Consider the following 19,618-nt stretch of genomic DNA (forward strand, 5'->3'; position numbering starts at 1 on the left):
GGCCTCATGACACCACATTCTCACTGACCCAGGCACACAGCTCGTAGGACCCACTTTCCATCCTGCTATCCAGCCAGGGTCCTGCAAGGCAGCCAGTGCCCGCGGGCTCTGGTCCGCATCTCACTGATCCTCGGCTGACTTTCAGGGCAAGCCAGACATGTGTCCTGGGAGGCATAATGACAGGTTACAGGGACAAGTGTCAGCTCGAGCTGGAATAGAAAGTGGGACAACACTTGGGAGGAAGGAGAATGCGGTGAAGCCACGGTGGCGACATTTCGATCCCTGGAAGTAGAACCTCCAGGAAGGGCCGTTCCGGAAGTGAATGGAACCAGCCAGACTCACCCTCACCCTCCCCTGTCTCTAGAAAGGACGGGTGTAGCGTGAGTCTTCCATAGTCAGCTCGAGCTTTTCAGTTCCTGGCTTTGCCCCGAGGAGATCCCAGATCCTAGACGCTTCTCACCTAGTGGGAACCTGACTCTGCCGTGCCTCGGGCCTGAGCTCTGGTCTGAGCTCACATTAGGCAGAGGCCCAAGGAACGGCTAAGTTTAGAGACGTGGTCACCAGACACCTATCAGGTGCTCTGGTGACAACAGTGTTTCTCACTGAGCTGTCTGTGAAGGCTTCACAGGGGAAGCTGGCTTGACAGAGCTGGGCCGTCCTCACCTTCCTTTTGGGAGACCTGCATATTAAGGGAGACCCTAGGGCCTCCTGAGATATAATTCATATAAACAATTCACCCAGTGTGTGACCCGATGGCTTGTAATATATTCACATAGCGGGCATCCATTGCCATGATCTAAGTTTCACATTTCATTACTCCACGTTCTACCCGTGGCAGTCAGTCATCTCACACATACAGACACAGACAGACAGACAGACACACACACACACACCTGCCAACTGAGGATCAGTGACGTGTGGACCACATCCAGTGGGCCCTGGCTGGGAGAGAGGTGGGTCTTTGAGCCGCTTGGGTGTGAAGACAGCATGTGCAGGGAAGCCACAGGAAAACTTTGCATTCCCTCAGGCGCCATCTACTTTTTCTTCTCTTTTTTTAAACACAGTCTCTTTTGGCATGGAGCTCACCATGATGGTGAGGCTGTCTCTGCTGAGCCAAGCTCACAGGCCAGCATATTTCACCAGCTGAGCGGGCCCAGTCCAGCCATTTGAAAAGCTGGGCTATTTATTTTGCTGTGGTGAGGGCTCTTTTAAACATTCTACACACAAACTCTTACATACATGGTTTCCCAAATCTGTCCTCCCATCCCACAGCAGCCTTCTTTGCTCATAGCCTTTGAAACACAGACATTTTAAGGTTGACGAAATCCAGTTTACCTGTTTTTCTTTAGTTGCTCCTATTTTCGTGTTGTATCTGAACAACTGTTGCCTAATTCGAGGCCACACAGACTCACTCCGTTTCCACCTGGGCGCTTTATGGTTTTATCCCTGCATTTTAACCTACGGTTTATCTTGAGATCATTTTGTATGGTGTCAGTTTCAGCTTCGTTCTTTTGCATCTGGACACGGTTTGACTTTGTTTTGAAACACAGTCTTGTTCTGTGCATCCTGAGCTCACAATCCTCCTGCCTCGGTCTGGGCAGTTATGGGATTTGCAGACATGTCCCACCACAATGAACAATGACCCAGGTATCCCTTTGTTGAATGGGCCGCGATTCTTCCTCCACTGGACTGGCTGGGTGTCCCTGCCGAGCATCCGTGGATGGGCAGGAGGTAGCTCAGTGACTGGCTCGAACTCACAAGATAAACTCACAAGATCCCACGTTCAGTTCACAGCACCAGCAAAACCAACACAAACAAAAATTGAGGATAAAGGTACAAATGTATTCCAGGCATTCAGTTTAGATTCACTGATCTTGCGGTATCTTTCTGTCAATGTTACAATGTCCTGATAGCTCTTGTCAATGTTACAATGTCCCAATAGCTCTTATTTTTGTCGTTCTGAAACCAAGATACTGGAGCCTCCATTTTTTTTCTTTTATAAGACTGTTTTAGTTATTCTGTTTTTTAGTTCATTTGTTTTTTTCAGGAAATGACTTATCTGTATCCCTGGCTGTCCTGAAACTTTCTCTGTAGACCAGGCTGGCCTTGAGCTCGCAGAAATCCACCTGCCTCTGCCGCCCGAGAGCTGGGATTAAAGGCGTGCACCACCACTGCTCGGCCATTTTGGTTATTCTGGATCCCTCAAATCTCCTAAAATTCATGTAAATTTTAGGACAAATTTGTCAAGTTTGGTTGAAAGAAGGACCGTGGACTCTTCTGGGTGTTATATTGAAACTCTGGTTAAACTGGGTATAGCGCTTGCCTTTATTCCCAGCATTCGGGAGGCAGAGGCAGGTGTGACTGAAGGCCAGCCTGGCCTACAGAGTGTTTCAGGACAGCCAGGGCTACACAGAGAAACCCTGTTTCAAAGATACAAAAAAATAAGCAACAAAAAGGCTCTGTAGTTAAATTTGGACCATCATGCTATGATTTGAATCTGAAGGACCCCAAGGCTTGGGGGCGGCTGACAGGCTTTGGGGGCCTGAGGGATTCTGAGGCTCTAACTTATCAATGTGTTAGTCATTGATGGACTCCAAGTGTGAACATATCCCTGGAAGGTGGTAGAAAGTAGAAAGTGGGGTCTAGATGGAGGTCTCAGGGGCGGGAGGCTGGAAAAGAAGAGGCGCTTCTGCCCGCTTCCTGCCTCCTGTGCGCACTGAGGTAAAACCCTTTGTTCCAGCTGCCGCGCCTGTCATGGCTGTCCGCTGCACCACGCATGAGCCCAGAAGCAACCAGGCCAGTGCCCAAGGACTGCAACTTCTGAGGAACTGAGCCGCAGTCAATCTCCCATAAGCCTCCTGCAGTATCGCATTTCAGGAATGGAAAGGTGGCAACACAGCCCTTAATAGTCGTAAGCCCATAACCCATGACCAGGAGGTGCTGTTCCGTTTATTTTGGTCTTTACAAAATACGTGGTCTGTGGTTTCAATGTACAAATTCTTCTCTTCTTTTGCATTTTTCTTTGTGGTAGTGGGCATTGAACCAGGGCCTTAGGCACCACCAGCCTTACTCCCAACTCCTCTTTTGTAAAACTTAGCACAATATTTCGTTTGATGACTTATGATGACTTTTGTAGCACTATACTGAAATTAGCTGGTTTTTTTCTCTAACAGTCTTAAATGGATTTCTTGAAATTTTGTACAAGATTGAATCATCTGCAACCAGTTTTATCTATTTTTTCCAATCTGATTAATATTTTTTTCTTACACAAATATCCCTGGCCACCTCACCGCTGTGAACCTCGTCGCTGTGATCTATGAATAAGGGTGATGTCACTGAGGATTTTCACAAACACCTTCTGTCAAGTTAAAGACGTTTCCTTCCACTCCAGTTTGCAATATTTTTGTTCTGTTTTTAAGTCAAGAAAGAGTATATGATTTTGTCAAATACTGATACGGCTTGAATGCAGACTTGCATTCAGCATACAGGTCCTGTGTTGAAGGCTTGGTCCTAGCTGGAGGCACCGTCTGTGGCATCCAGTTGGCGGGAGTAAGGTGCTAGGGGCAGGTCTTGGAAATGAAAGCCCAGAGCTGGCTCCTTTAAGCTCTGCTTATGGGTACTGTGCAGAAGTGGGGCTCTACTCATGCTCCCAACACCACTGCACCACATCCCCCCACATGATGGACTGAAATCCCCTGGAGCTGTGGGCCCAAATCAGTCCCCCTCCCTTACAGTACTTCTGCCAGGTATTCTGTTACAGAAATGAGAAAAATAACCAACAGAGGGGCCGGGGCGATGCCTTAGGAAAAGTGCCTGCCGTGCAAACAGACCTAACTTCAGATCTCAAGCACCCAGTTAAAAGGTGGGCAAGGCTGTGTGTTCATAGCCCTAGCTCTGGGAAGAGGAGGGAGAGTGGGAGGTGAATTCCTCGAGCTCACTGGCCCACCTGTCTCGAGATGCATGGGCTCTAGACTCAGTGAGAGACCCTGTCCCCAAAACTAAGACGGAGAGCAACGAAAGACGGGATCTGACGTCAACCACTGGCCTCAGCACGTATGTGAATCCACAGCATGCACATATGTACAAACACATACACACCACAGCATGCACACATGTACACACACCACAGCGTGCACATGTACACACACATACACACCACAGCATGCACATATGTACAAACACATACACACCACACCGTGCACACATGTACACACACATACACACCACAGCATGCACACATGTACACACATCACAGCGTGCACATGTACACACACATACACACCACAGCGTGCACATGTACACACACATACACACCACAGCATGCACACATGTACACACACACACATACACACCACAGCGTGCACATGTACATACACACCACACCGTGCACACATGTACACACACAATACACACCACAGCATGCACACATGTACACACACACATTACTGCAAACACATACACACATAAAATTTTAAGTAGCCAATGCAAATGGTTTCTCTGTATCCACTGGGATGGTCGTAGGGTTTCCTTTTTATTCTATCCACACCATCTAGTAGAGAGATTTCTTTCTGAATGTTAAACCAGCGTTTGCCATTTCTAAAATAAATCCTACTTGTCATATTGTATCGTCTATTCATGCGTTGAGTGGTTAGTGTTATTAATTTGTTTAGGAGGTTGCATTTATACTGTAAAGGACACTCATCTGTCGTTTTCTTCTAACATCAGTGTCTAACTAATTCCTTCTAACATTAGGATACTAACATGGTCTAGCATCATTACTGACTGAAGTCAACTGGGACAGCGACCATGGAGGCCATGGTGAATCACTAATACAACCTCTAGTACAGGTCTATTCTGATTTTCTATTCCGACTTGAGCCAGTAGTCTGTGTCTGTCTAGGCATCTTTCAAGTTCACCTAGGTTATCTAACCGTCGGCACACAAGCATTCATATTTCTGTGTACTCCCCTCTGTGGGTAGTAATGCCACCTCCGTCTTTCCTGGTCCAATAGAGGTTAGCCTTCCTTTCTCTTGACCCTACTACTCTGTCTATAGGTGCACCCCTTCCTCCGACCTGATGCTCCCAGATTCCAAGAGGTGCCCACCACGTGCCTTCCTAGCAGGTGCCCACCACGTGCCTTCCTAGCAGGTGCCCACCACGTGCCTTCCTAGCAGGTGCCCACCACGTGCCTTCCTAGCAGGTGCCCACCACGTGCCTTCCTAGCAGGTGCCCACCACGTGCCTTCCTAGCAGGTGCCCACCACGTGCCTTCCTAGCAGGTGCCCACCACGTGCCTTCCTAGCAGGTGCCCATCACGTGTTGCCCTAGCAGGTGCCCATCACGTGTCGCCCTAGCAGGTGCCCACCACGTGCCTTCCTAGCAGGTGCCCATCACGTGTCGCCCTAGCAGGTGCCCACCACGTGTCATCCTAGCAGGTGCCCACCACGTGTTGACCTAGCAGGTGCCCATCACATGTCGACCTAGCAGGTGCCCATCACGTGTCATCCTAGCAGGTGCCCATCACGTGTCATCCTAGCAGGTGCCCACCACGTGTCATCCTAGCAGGTGCCCATCACGTGTCATCCTAGCAGGTGCCCACCACGTGTCATCCTAGCAGGTGCCCATCACATGTCGACCTAGCAGGTGCCCACCACGTGTCATCCTAGCAGGTGCCCATCACGTGTCATCCTAGCAGGTGCCCATCACGTGTCATCCTAGCAGGTGCCCATCACATGTCGACCTAGCAGGTGCCCACCACGTGTCATCCTAGCAGGTGCCCATCACGTGTCATCCTAGCAGGTGCCCATCACGTGTTGACCTAGCAGGTGCCCATCACGTGTCATCCTAGCAGGTGCCCACCACGTGTCGACCTAGCAGGTGCCCACCACGTGTCATCCTAGCAGGTGCCCACCACGTGTCGACCTAGCAGGTGCCCACCACGTGTCATCCTAGCAGGTGCCCACCACGTGTCATCCTAGCAGGTGCCCACCACATGCCTTCCTAGCAGGTGCCCATCACGTGTCATCCTAGCAGGTGCCCACCACGTGTTGCCCTAGCAGGTGCCCATCACGTGTCATCCTAGCAGGTGCCCATCACGTGTGGCCCTAGCAGGTGCCCATCACGTGTCATCCTAGCAGATGCCCACCACGTGTTGCCCTAGCAGGTGCCCACCACGTGTCATCCTAGCAGGTGCCCATCACCTGTCATCCTAGCAGGTGCCCATCACGTGTCATCCTAGCAGGTGCCCACCATGTGTTGCCCTAGCAGGTGCCCATCACGTGTTGCCCTAGCAGGTGCCCATCACGTGTCGCTCTAGCAGGTGCCCATCACCTGCCTTCCTAGCAGGTGCCCATCACGTGTCATCCTAGCAGGTGCCCATCACCTGTCTTCCTAGCAGGTGCCCATCACGTGTCATCCTAGCAGGTGCCCATCACCTGCCTTCCTAGCAGGTGCCCATCACGTGTCATCCTAGCAGGTGCCCATCACGTGTCATCGTAGCAGGTGCCCATCACGTGTCGCTCTAGCAGGTGCCCATCACCTGCCTTCCTAGCAGGTGCCCACCACGTGTCGCCCTAGCAGGTGCCCATCACCTGCCTTCCTAGCAGGTGCCCACCACGTGTCGCCCTAGCAGGTGCCCATCACCTGCCATCCTAGCAGGTGCCCATCACGTGTCATCCTAGCAGGTGCCCATCACCTGTCATCCTAGCAGGTGCCCATCACGTGTCATCCTAGCAGGTGCCCATCACGTGTCATCCTAGCAGGTGCCCATCACCTGTCATCCTAGCAGGTGCCCATCACCTGTCATCCTAGCAGGTGCCCACCACGTGCCTTCCTAGCAGGTGCCCACCACGTGTTGCCCTAGCAGGTGCCCATCACGTGTCGCTCTAGCAGGTGCCCACCACGTGTCATCCTAGCAGGTGCCCATCACGTGTCGCTCTAGCAGGTGCCCACCACGTGTCATCCTAGCAGGTGCCCATCACCTGTCATCCTAGCAGGTGCCCATCACGTGTCATCCTAGCAGGTGCCCACCACGTGTCATCCTAGCAGGTGCCCATCACGTGTTGCCCTAGCAGGTGCCCATCACGTGTCATCCTAGCAGGTGCCCATCACGTGTTGCCCTAGCAGGTGCCCATCACGTGTCATCCTAGCAGGTGCCCACCACGTGTCATCCTAGCAGGTGCCCACCACGTGTTGCCCTAGCAGGTGCCCATCACATGTTGACCTAGCAGGTGCCCATCACGTGTTGACCTAGCAGGTGCCCATCACGTGTTGACCTAGCAGGTGCCCATCACGTGTTGACCTAGCAGGTGCCCACCACGTGTCACCCTAGCAGGTGCCCATCACATACTGCCCTAGAAGGTGGTTTGCTAAGCCATGTCTTTTTACCCATGTCCCTCCACTGTAGGAGGCAGGCACCCTTGGCTGCTTTGCTCACTATTATTTCCCGAGCAGCCAGAAGAATCCTGGCAGATGGTGAACATGCAATCAGATTTGTACAATGAATGAACAAGTCTACGGTGAGGGGAGAAATCAGGAGCAGACTGTAACTACCACCCTCAAAAGAAGCAACAACCACTGACAACCACTACCATCAGGCTGACACCAGCACCTGACCTATGGCTGCTCCAAGCTGACACACGCCGTGAGTGTACAATCGCAGCGGGTTTCAAAGTCATGGTATAAAAAAGGAATGCAAAATATGTAATAATTTTTCATAGATTACATGTTGAAATATATTTGAGAATATATGTTAAATACATTATTAAAATTTTGTTTACTGTTTTTCTCTTGATTTTTTTTTAGTATTAGAAAAATGTAAATTACACTAGTAGTGTCCCTGTTTGACTAGGTTTTCTTTCTTCCGGACGGAGCTGTTCTAGACGCATGTATAGGGTAGGGACTCATGTCATTGTGCACCAACAGAAAACACGAAAGCTCCAAATGCAGTTAGTGAGGCTTTCAGAGAACAAGGGGCCACCTGGGAAGTTTGCAGACTTCCTGGCATTCCCCTCTCTTATCTGATGAGGTGACTTTCTGGTGTTCCCCCCCTTATCTGACGAGGTGGGCTGGGGTGAAGCTGAGACACCCCCTGCCCAGGTGGAAAACTACTCCCCTAGTCTCCTTCCGCAGACCTTGCTTCTACTACACCAAGGCGTCTAACAAACAATCTGGACCAAACCCTCCAGACTCTGGGCATCAAAGTCCCTTAATGTGCAGGAAATAATGGGAAGTGTTCCATTGCAAGATAGGGGGAGGCTGCAAGTCGCCTACAGGCTGGAAGCCCGTGGATGTGCCTCTCCAAGTGGCGACGGCAGCAGACCACTTGGCCTAGCCACCTGGGTACCCGCGATGACCGGGTGTGGGAATCTGTTAAGGTTCTGGGAGGCAGTCACAGAGTAAGGTTTGGGTGGCCCACGGCATTGCTGAGCTACTGCTGCCACCTACTACATGCAAGACATGGTCCTAAGCCGCTGAGTATGTTGGCTCCTTGCTGCAAAAGGCACTGTTGACACACACGTCAGCCCGCCGTAACAGCTGGCATCTCCCCGAGGGCAGAGCCCACCTCTCCTCTCTAGGCTTAAGGCGCTGCTCACAAAATATGAGGACGATATCAGAGGGGTTCAAAGTTCAGCCCTGTGCAACCGTGGACCTTGAGCTCTCCTATAACGCAAACTTAAATCACTGCCTGGCTCTTACCAATCTGTTCTAGAACTCAGCAGAAATGTGTGTCTAGTCTGACAAAGAATCCTAATTTCGTTATCTCAGGATCATTATGCCAATACTAAAGCACCCTATCCAAGGGCAGATGAGCCCTGATCAAGTTTGTGACTCTAACCCAGGAAATAATGCAGCTGGTAACGCCACCTCTGACAGAAAACGATGTTTTTATTGTCAATAAATTCAGATTCTCATGTGCCTAAAATATAAGCTTGTATGTACTATGCCCATACGACAATGCTTGAAAACCCACGTTGATACATAATGCATCCTGTCTCACCACTAACACAGTGACTTCAGCTGTAAAAGATGCTTCCCAAAGCTGGGTGTGGTAGCTCAAGCCTGTAGTCCCAGCGCTCAGGAGGTGGAGACAGGGGGATCAAGAGTTCGAGACCAACTGAAGCTCAAGGCCAGTCTGGGCTATCTGAAGCAGAGTTAGGTTTAGAGCTATATCTAAAGTTTCCGGAAAGGCCACAGGTCTTGTTGGACCAGGAGATACAAACTGAAGGAGGTTCTCCTAGGGCTGGAAACTGCATTGGGATCTCCACTCAGTCCGTCTACTAAATTAACTCCTTGCTGAGTTCGGGGAGGATCCATGCCGACTCTTAATCTCCCTGCCCTCCACTTTTGTCAAGTCTCAGGAAGAAAAATAATACAAGAATAAGTACTTTGGCTCCTTCAAGGGAGTAGCTCCCTGAGTACCAATGACCTGGACTTTGACAAGGATTTCCCTACTAGAGTTCAAAGCTACACTGAGCACACAGCCCCTCCTTCAGCGCCATCCATGTTCCTAATGACCAACTGGGCTCTGACTTCAAATAAAGGGCCTTCTCATTCTCCACCACTTATCACAGGTGCCAAATTTTGGTTTTGAAAAGATGGCTGATGGTTGTACAGCCATCTCTCTTCTATAAAGAGGCACAGTCCGTGCCCACCCGAAAGATGTTCTAACATGAGGGGGCTCAGGAGATGGCTCAGCAGTAAGTACAGCATTTGCCACGCAGGCATGAGAACCCAAGTTCAGCTCCCCGGCCCCCAGGGTAAAAGTTGGGTTTGGTTATGTGCGCTTTAATCCCTGTGCTGTGGGGGAGAGACAGGAGGGTCCCTGAGGCTTATGGCCCAATAGTCTAGCCCTAGGGAGAGACCCTGTGTCAGCCCTAGGGTGGAGAATGACCGAGGAAGATACCTCACTTCTGTGCACACATGAACATCAGGGTAGAAGGCTGGCTTTCTGACATGAGGGGCTGTGGATGTTCGGCTTCTGGGAAATGTGTCCGTGGTCCAGAGGAACGCTGGGAGCTGTAGTTCCGCAAAGGAACAACAGTGGAGACATGTCAGGGTAAACAAAGTCATAGAGCTACATACATGGAGAGCCTGCCTGTTTTCAAATTATAAATATGGCATAGATGTGTATTACTATGGTTATACATACAAACGTACCCTTACGCTGTAGGTCATGCTTTCTCAGAGGGTCACATTCTACTGCATAGATTTCTGTATTACTTGACTTTTTCACAATGAGACCATATTACCCCAGTTTATTTAACGAATAAAATAAAATTCTAAGTTCTGCTGGTCTCGAATGGGGTCAGAGTGTTAGTGGTTAGGGAGAGGTGAAGAAAGAAGTGACATTTTCACAAAGGAAATATGGACAGGGCCCTGGGTTTGGCAATGCACAAGGACAGCATGACAAGCCACTGGCTGGAAGACGGTCACGGTCCTCAGGAGCCTGGGGTCTGCGGGGCACAGGCTAGCCAAGAGTCTGTCAGCTGAGTGACAATACTTCTGAAGCACAGAACACAGTGGCTTTGTCAGCTGCCGTGAGCAGAACTGGATTTCAGAACAAACCCCTCCGTGCCCCTCGGTATCTCCCCGTAAACTAGGAAGGACCACAGTACCTGTTCCGCAGATCCAGCATGCTAATATAATAGGCACCGGTGAAGTGCTAGCGACTGTCACAGAGTCCGGTGGCAGGCATGCAGATGTATTCTTAGCTCCCAGCAAAGTAGGTTATGGTATAAAAATACCATTAAATAGTAACTAAACTAGCGTCACCTTAATGCGCATCTTGCCAGCAAAGCCAGCATGTGCGATTTCTTTTTAAATTACCCTATATTAGAGAATCAAGACCAGGGCTCATTCTGAAGAGCAAGCCATTAGGCAAAGGCCAGAGGTCCAATTATCCCATCCCTTCAGATGATGTGAAGCCCACTCTGGCCAAGTCCTGAGACTCAGCTCCCAGGCAGGAGTCCCAGCCTCTGCTTTCATGTGAGCAAGTAGTCCAGGCCCAGGGCACCCACGACAACACAGAATAGTGTAGGTGGTACGGTGGGCACACGCAGATGGGGGGCAGCCCTAGCAAAGGCCCTGAGGCAAAAAGGGTGTGGGGTCCTCCAAGGAGGGAGGGAGAAAGCCAACGCAAGAGGAAACACAAGATTCCTCCTGTACCCAACCCAGAACAAGGTAGCATCCGACACTGAGCTGCCCCAGATGTCCTAAGTTTATTAAGTATCCAGCAGGCCACCCAGCGGTCCAGAGCAGGTCAGAAGAACCAGCAACAGCAGGCAGTGCACAGACACCCCAGCCCGCAAGGGATGCTGACAGGGGGCAGGAGACGGAGTCAAGGACACATTAAGGTCAGCTCTGGGCCTAGGGGGTAAGGCCAAGAGTGGTGGCCATTCTCTGGGCTGAAGGTCAAGGGTGGTCTCCACAGCCCAGGTTCGGTGAGGTAGCGAGTCACCATAGACGCTGTCATAAAAATAACATTAAATAGGAACTAAGCTATAGGCCAAGATCCCAATGCCCTCTCTCCCAAAGTACGTGTGTCCATGAACCCCCAAATTATATCCAAACCTTACAGAAGTGCTTTTCTCCAGGGAGACCACCTATATTTTAATAAGACAACCGTCCTCAAAAAGTGGAAAATTCACATGCATTAATACAGAACTTGATGCACTTTCTGTCGTCGGCACTTCCTATCAGTCAAAGCCAGGGCTGGCGCATCGGGCTGGGAGCCAGTGGAAGTGGGCATGGCAAGGCATGGTAAAGCCTCACCAGGAACCCTACCACCGGCAGCCATGTGCACAGAGTTGGTCATGTGACGAGGGAGGAGGAACAGGAAGGAGGTAGCCTCGATTTCCGTGAGGGGCAGAGCAGATAATACATGGTACCCATACCATGATCACCACGTGGCAGCCACGGCCACGGCCTGTCAGAGCCACGGATGTCTGCAAGACAATCCTAACAGAATCAGCTCTGGATTTTCACATCAAGTTATGAGAAACCGGGGAATGATCATATGTTGATAGGGATATGAAGGCAGCGAAGAACGGGAATGCTTGAGCCAAGAGAGGAGAAAGCGGGCTGTTTAATATTTATTTGTAATGCATTACTTGCTATAATTTTAAGACAGGATTTTAAGAAAAAGTGATGAACAATTGTCAGTTCTGGGAAAAAGAGACACCAATGCTTATTGTTCCCAGGGTTTCTGAATTTTTAAAACACATCCAATAAGAAGACAATTTACAGTACCCTAATGCAGCCCCACGTGGACTGGAGGCTCCCCCACTTTGCACAGTCCTTGCTCTGGGTTCATGGAGCTGCGCCCCAGCCTATGAATCCCCAGGCAAGAACTAGCTGCAAAGAAAGACACATGCTGAGGTGTCTCACGGGCAGGGCCCCAGAGAGCCATTCCCCTCTGCCAGCCCACCTGCTGCCCAGGCCTGGGGAAGGAGAGAAAGCCCAGAGCTGCCACCAGACAACCAAGAGCAGCTGTGGGCCTGGGACCAACCCTTTGGCCAAGCAGGGGACTCAGCATCTCCTGACTGGAAGCCAGGAGCTACAGCTTTAAATAAACTTGGATGTGTCTACCTGGGGCTGTGAAACGGCACCAGCTGTGCCCCAGGCAGGCACCGTCAACAACTAGCCAACATGGCTACTGGGGGGGGGGGTGTTAGGGGGACTGGTGAGCTCCCACAGTTTATCCTGAGGGCAACATCCCCTACATTCCTCTCCTTGCCCATCCCTGGGGCCTGGCATCTAGCAGTCTCCACAAAGGTATGCTGGGCTGAGCTGACCACTCCTGACTAGCTGGCCTCTCCACACCAGGCTTGGGTCTCACCCTGGCACCTGTGTGGCGTCCCCACACTTGGGTGAGTGTTCATTCTTTTGTACCTAAGGAGGAGCTGGCAGTCTCAGCTCTCACCTGTGCCTACTGCAAATGTCACCCTTCAGCCTGCACTCCCCAGCGGGGGTGGCAGGCAGCGACCACTTTACACTGCTGCTCAGCACAGGACAGCTCGCACCAAGGTGGAGACGCAGACCAGCTAGGTGACCTGGAGGTTATGGTCTCTTGACATGGACTGCTCGGAAGATACCAAGAGGCCCAGTGTGGGGATACAGGCTCCTGGGCACACAGAAGGATACAAGTAGGTTCCCTAGGAAGGAGAGACTTCCTGCCCCGCAGCACAAGACAGCTGTTGAGGAAATGGGCAAGTCCCCTCCTCTTAAAGCATGAAGGTCTGAAGGGTTGCCCCCTCCATAACCTCAAGGCTGCCTCACCCCCACCTGAGGACTCCCAGCCATCACCTCTTCCTCGCAGAGTACAGCCCCCACAGGCTACTGGTAGCTTCTTCAGTGACTCCAAGTACGAGAGGAATATGGCCCTGGAGAAGGAGTGCCGGGCCGGCTGTTCAGGTCCACCCAGCCTCGGTCCTTGCAATCTGGCATAGGCTTCCTCCTGCCACTCCACTTGGCTCCTCACCGCCACCCCCCCAAGCCTGACCCAAATCCTCTGGGCACGTGCAGGAAGAAGTGGGGAATGCACACCCCCCCACACTCCTCCAGCTGGGCCCTCCACAATTATCAATGATCAGCGTCCCTCGCCCACCCAAGCTTTCAGACGCTTTTTTAGTAAAGGGGGAAAAAAAGGATTTGCGGCTGGATGTGTAAGAGGAAATCTCGCCAGCGCCCCCACGGTGCAGGAGGGATGGGGGAGGGGACAGGGAGTGGGAAGGAGGACCCAGCTCTGGAGTTATGCAGCTAGCACCTAAGGATGCCCCTGCAGTCACCTTAAATCCCACATAGAAGCTCCAGGCCTGACACGAGGCTCCTGGGGGACTTTGGTGTTTCAGGTACCCTAGGGGCAAAGGCAGGTCTGGCCGCTTTAAACCATAGCTTAACCCCCATATTGCTCGTGCTGCGGAGCAGGTCTTTGCGCCAGGGCACCTGTTCCCCACGAGGCCCTACCCGAAATACGCCTTCAGAGTCCCTCCCCCAGCCCTCCCATCACAGGAGGAAAAAAAAATAACATAAAATAAAACGGACCAGAAGCCAACCTCTGTCTGCCTCGATGACCCTGAAATCAGAGGCCCAACTGGTTCCGGGCTCCACTCTCTCACCCACCACCCCATGGCCTGATCCTGGCTCCATGACCTCGTCCACCCCCTCCAAATTCTTGTTTCCAGAAGAATCTGGGGGAATAAAAACCCTCCAGAACCCAGATTCCCCAAGGGACCCAAGGCAGAAGCTGCTCCCACGCTGCTCCCCCAGAGCAGATGGGGCCACGCGAGGAGCTGGCGCGGAGCGGGTCCGCCACCGCTGCCGCCAGCCGCTAGGGTGGGGGTGAGGACAGGACCGTGGACGACCCCCTGGGGCCATGGCCGACCCCTCGGGCACTCTAGGCCTGGCAGCCGCCCCCGCGTATCGCTTGTCTCTGACCTCCCCGCCGCCAAATGCGTCACGTCTGCCCGGCGCTCAGGGGACACCTGCTGCCGCCCCCGCCACGCCGAGTCCAGATCCCCGAGTCTCGGTCCCAGCCAAGCTTTGGCACGGGGCAGGGCCGAACGTGCTGCGGTGGGGCAGCAGGGGTCCAGAACCCGAGCCTCGGGGGTCCGGGCGGCACAGGGCAGTGAGCTTGGGCCCGCAGCCCTAAGGAGCCGGGGGCGCGCGGGGCCGCAGTGCGCGCGGAGCCGGCGGCGATGGGGTCCCCGCTCCCCGGGGTCTGCGGACAGCCCGAACGCGCCGAGGCTCTTACTTGCCAATATCCTCGTACAGCTGGTACTCGTCGGTGAAACGGGTGCAGGTCACCGTGGTGGCCATGGCGGCGGCGATCGGACTCGGCGTGCGCTCGGCTGCGCTCGGGCGGCGGCGACTCCGGCTCCCGCTCGCGGGCACGGCGGCGACACGGGCGCGGGCGCGGGAGACACCTCGGCTCGCGGCGCCGGGCGGGGGCCGGGCTGGGCTGCGCCGGGCGGCGAGCGCACGCGAGATCTGCTCGCTCTGTCCCCGCCAGGAGCGCGCCGCACACCTACGCGCGCAGAGGCGCGGGCGCCGCTGTCGCCGCCGCGCCCGCCCCGCCCGCGGCCCCTTGCACGCGCCTCACCCGCACCCTACACACGCCTGCACCCGCACACACACCGCACCCGCGCCTTGTACCTGTACTAGCGCCCGCGCCTGCACGCGCACTGCGCCCGCACCCTGCACCCGCACCGCGGCTCCACTCGCACACACGTCGCGCCCGCGCCGGCACCCGCACTGCGCCCGCACCATGCAATCCCACCCGTGCCCGCGCCCTGTCCCAGCACATGGGCTGCACCACGCGGTGCCCACGCACTGCGTCTGCCCCTCTAGGCCCGCGCCCTGCACGGACAAGCCACTGGGCCGGCTTTTCCACTGCTGCAGTTGAACTGTGAACCCAGACTCTCCTTCCCCTAACGGCCCACCTACCCTAAATAGAAAGAGAGAACTACACCCCATTTGGGAAGGGTTATCAGTTGCCCTCCGCTGGGGTCCTCTGTTCCCTGTACCCTCATAAGATGCTGCCCGACTCTCTCTGCCTGGCCTGGCAGAGCTGCCCATGAGTCTCCTGGAGAAATGGGAGGAGGGGGGAAAGGATGAGGTTTGCTGGCAGTGGTCCCAAGCCTCTTCCCTGCTTCTCCTGAGATTGGTGATTAAGGTGCCTTCTGTCCTGGGGTGAACAAGTCCAGATGGGGCCTTGAGCCAGCAAAACAGGGGCTGCTCTGCTCTTGTCGGGGATTCCTGTTGCCCAGATAGCTTGGTCCAGCCCTTTGCCTCTGCTCTGGCCAGAAAGAGAAGCCTCCATTCTTTCTCCTCTTTCCAGTCTCTCTTGAAAGTGGCCCTGAAGAAAGGGGGACACAGGCAGATTCCCACAAAAGCATCCCTTTGGCCAGCATCCCCCAACTAGACTCCTTGTGTCTAGGGCCAGCCCCCCCACCTCGGGGGAGCAGTTGGGAGGGGACACTCCAGTCAGCTTGGATAGCCTTGGCAGGCACCTTGATTCTTTCCCCTTACTGATTCCCCAAGAGCATATTTGGTGGACATCCTAGCAAGTGTCTTCTTAGATGAAGGAGCAAACGGTTCTTTGCTGGGCAGCGAAGGGTCTTCCCAAAACGCAGATTTGACAGAGTGCTGCCAGGTGACAACAGGCTTCCTGGAAAGTCCCTATCGTGGGTGACCAAACTCAGCCTGAGAAGACCAACAGCTAGAGAACAAGAGACACTCATGGGCAAGTACACCCCGTTCAGAAGCTGAAAAAACAGGAATCCTTGCCTTGACAACAGCAGGACCCAAGCAGGAAGAGAAACCCCATTGTGCCAAAAGGTGTGAGCTTAGACACGGAGGACCCCACGCCAGCAACAGGCCTGGGGAAGGGTGGGGAGAGGGTGAAGGTCAGACTGAAGCTTGCTCTTGGGTCTGCTGTAAGCTCTGTAGCACCTGCTGAGAGCAGCTGCTTCTGCTCTTTCTGAGCTCTGGAGGGGGGGGCAGGCTGCACAATGGAGTACAATTAGCAAAACAAACAAAACAAAATTGCACCCCTCGGTGAGTTAGGCTGTCTTCAGGCTACCAAGTCACACACCCTCCCACCAGCGGTCCTGGTGTCTGAATCTTCTTGGTAGCTGCCCTTGACTGTACTTGCCTGAATGTTACCCATATTTTACTGTTCCGTTCTCAATCTATTACCACTTTATCCTAGCCGGGACAACACAGAGACAGTAGATGTAACTTGCCAGACAGTCAAGCAAAATGTCCTGGGGGTCTTGGAGCTGGGAAGAAGGCTCTTGCTGAACAAGCATGGGGACCCAAGTTCGATCCCCAGAAACTATAATGTTTTGTTTTGTTTTCTGAGAAAGGGTTTCTCTGTGGAGCCCAAACTGTTCTGGAACTTGCTCTGTAGACCAGGCTAGCCTCAAACTCGGAGATCCATCTGCCTCTGCCTCCCAAGTGCTGGGATTAAAGGCATGCACCACCAACCACCCAGCTGTGTGTATGTATTAGTATTTTTGTTTGTGTGAAAATAAAGAGCAAGGGGGACCTGTAATGCCTCTGGAGATGGAGATGGAAGGTCCTGGGGCTTACTGACCAGATTAACTAAATTGGCAAGCCCCAGTGAAAAATTCAGTTAAAAAAAAAAAGTTGGAAAGTGACCAAGGAAAACAGACATTGACCTTTGGCCTACACATGCTTACATGGAACACATACATATACACACATTTATAAAACAACAAATTCATTAAAAAACAAGAAGTGGCTAAGATTTTCCATAAAGCCTCCCTTGCATCTTATTTTCGCACAAACATATTGAGCCTAGCCTGGTCTACAGAGGAAGTTACAGAACAGTCTGGGCTACACCGAGGAATCCTGTTTCAGAAAAAAAAAAGCACGCACACACATGCACATACAAAAACATGCACATAAGCACACATAATGCACCATATATATATATATATATATATATATATATATATATATATATATACACACAAAACCACAGAAATGTACACAGCAACACTCTAGGTGCTCTTTTGTTGGGTCACCTTCAAAAGAGGATAGGTGGTGTTGTATGAAAAGTTGCAGTCACTGAGGAGTGCAGTCTGAAGCCCGCTTTGCCCTCAGCCTCTCCCCCCACTCTATTCCTGGGAGCCCCTGACATTCCCCTCCTCCAGACTGAAGCATTAGAGGCAACACTTGGAGCCACCCAATGGGTCAGGAAGGGCAGATAATGCAGCCTTAGACGATGGGGAAGAGGTGGCTGCCAGAGGCACGCAGGCTCTCCTTGCCCAGATGTCATAGCCCACAGTCTACCTTCAGGCCCAGAGGACTCCTCTCTGGCAAAATGAAAAGGCTGGGAGGGAGACAGGTTTCCAGCTGTGACTTTTTCTGCTCCTGGACCCCAGCAGCCTTCTCATCTGGCTTCAGCTCTGGATCAGAGGAGCAGACTCCTCCCTCATCCAACCTCTTCCTCCACCCCCTTCCCTTATCCCCATGTCATCTCCACCTCCCACAGTGTCCCTCTGGGCTCACTTTTGTAAGCTAGGAGGGTTCTCCCTCCCAGGTGGCAGCTGGGGTGGTTGTGGGGAATATCAGTTCTGGAAGGTTATTGTTAGGACAGTCACCATGGCAACAAGCATCACATCTGCAGAGCCACAAGTGATGCACATGGAGCTCGTTCTCCCTAAGAAAACCACTACTTTCTGATGCCTTTACCGCCAGGGTCTGCTGCCGTGTAGGGGTATGCCACCACTCTCACCGTCCACAGGCATGGCAGCCTGCCCAGTAAATCAGCCTGTGTTTTCTGAGCAGCAAGACGAAAGCCCATCAATTCCCAGGCCACGCTGTGGCCAGCGTATGAGGTGGTGGCAGCCATGGTAGGGGTGGTGATGATGGTGGTGAGATTAGCAGTGATTGTGGTGGCGGTGGTAGTAATGGATGACAACAGACTCACCGGCTTAGGATACCAAGCTGGTCCAAGATTGGCATCCAGATCCGTCTTTATAACTAGATGTTTATCTATGATGCTGTGCTCAAGAGTGACCCTTGTTGCCCTTGGTGCAGTTGCTGTGTGCCAGTGTGTGCATGGACCTGCCCAGGTATGGAGTCACACCAGTGAATGACAAGGTAGTCGTGCCTATAGGGCGTATACGTCTGACCTGGCAAGAGCACAAAGTAGCTTTCCACAATAACACTTGATACATGATAATGCCCGCCCCCATGACTGCTTGACATTTCATGATTTCAGTGGCCCCAACCAGCTACAGTCAAAAAAAAAATCCTAAATGGCAGATTGCAGAAAAAAATGATCCTTCCACTTTTCAATTGCATGCAGTCCCAGGTAGAGCGCGGCTACCCTAGGTCCTGTCCTGGCTGTGCAGCATCCTTTGGCACTGCATCTCCACGCTATATTGTATGTATGCATGGGACAAACAGCACATAGGGTCCAGCGCTATCCGTGGCCACCGGAGGCCTTGGAATGCCACATGTGTGCATTTGGAACACCACATGTATGCACACGCGCCCTTTATGATGAGGCTGGAGAAGCTAGTCTATACAGATTTAAAGTAAAGTAACCTGCCAGAGGAGGGTGACCGGTAGTGCCTTCAAAGTGGGTGTTTGTGGAAGACGCTGACATGTAGCTTGAGGTCTGAATGGCGCGGAGAGGCTGGCCTTCAGAGCATGAGAGAAAAAGATGCTGGCAGAAGAGGCAGCTATGCCAAGGCCCTGTAGGTGGAGTGGGCTCATGTGTTTAAGGAAAAGAATAGGGAGAGCGAGCCAGAAAAAGCCCCACTGTGTTTTGCTGGTGGTTCCTCTGTAGTAGAATCTGTCTGGCCTATGGGTTCTCCAAGAGATGTGAGCCTGCCATTACGGCCAACAGCGGCCTGATAGATGGAGCTCTCTAGTCAGCTCTGAGCAATGCCCAGAGGCCTGGCTCTAAGGTTCAGCCTGAGGGCACCAGACGGTAACTGCAGACTTGCTCTCCACTAACCAGGCACCAAGCTTAAAGTGGACACTGCCATGTCCAGAAGAAACCAGACCATACCCCTGACTGGGGGAGGGAGGTGAGAGCAGTCCCAGTCAACCCGCTCCCAGACCGCAGCTTGGCATCT

At 52.7% G+C, this 19,618-nt stretch overlaps 1 protein-coding gene across 8 annotated transcripts in view; it reads right to left on the minus strand.

Annotated features, from left to right (window-relative positions):
- Camk2b (calcium/calmodulin dependent protein kinase II beta) overlaps positions 1-15,071 on the minus strand; it is a 93,291-nt gene extending 78,220 nt beyond the window's left edge. For 5 of the 8 annotated variants that reach the window (XM_075944258.1, XM_075944252.1, XM_075944257.1 and 2 more), the window contains exon 1: positions 14,752-14,951. In XM_075944258.1, the coding sequence (XP_075800373.1) occupies positions 14,752-14,816 (65 nt within the window). In that variant the 5' untranslated portion in view covers positions 14,817-14,951. Of the gene's footprint in view, positions 1-14,751 lie in introns of all 8 variants that reach the window. The other 3 variants (XM_075944256.1, XM_075944254.1, XM_075944253.1) reach the window with 2 other exon arrangements.
- Between the last annotated feature and the right edge of the window lie 4,547 nt (positions 15,072-19,618).

Source organism: Microtus pennsylvanicus, chromosome 12, assembly GCF_037038515.1.
Source record: "Microtus pennsylvanicus isolate mMicPen1 chromosome 12, mMicPen1.hap1, whole genome shotgun sequence".
Taxonomy (NCBI): Eukaryota; Metazoa; Chordata; class Mammalia; order Rodentia; family Cricetidae; genus Microtus; species Microtus pennsylvanicus.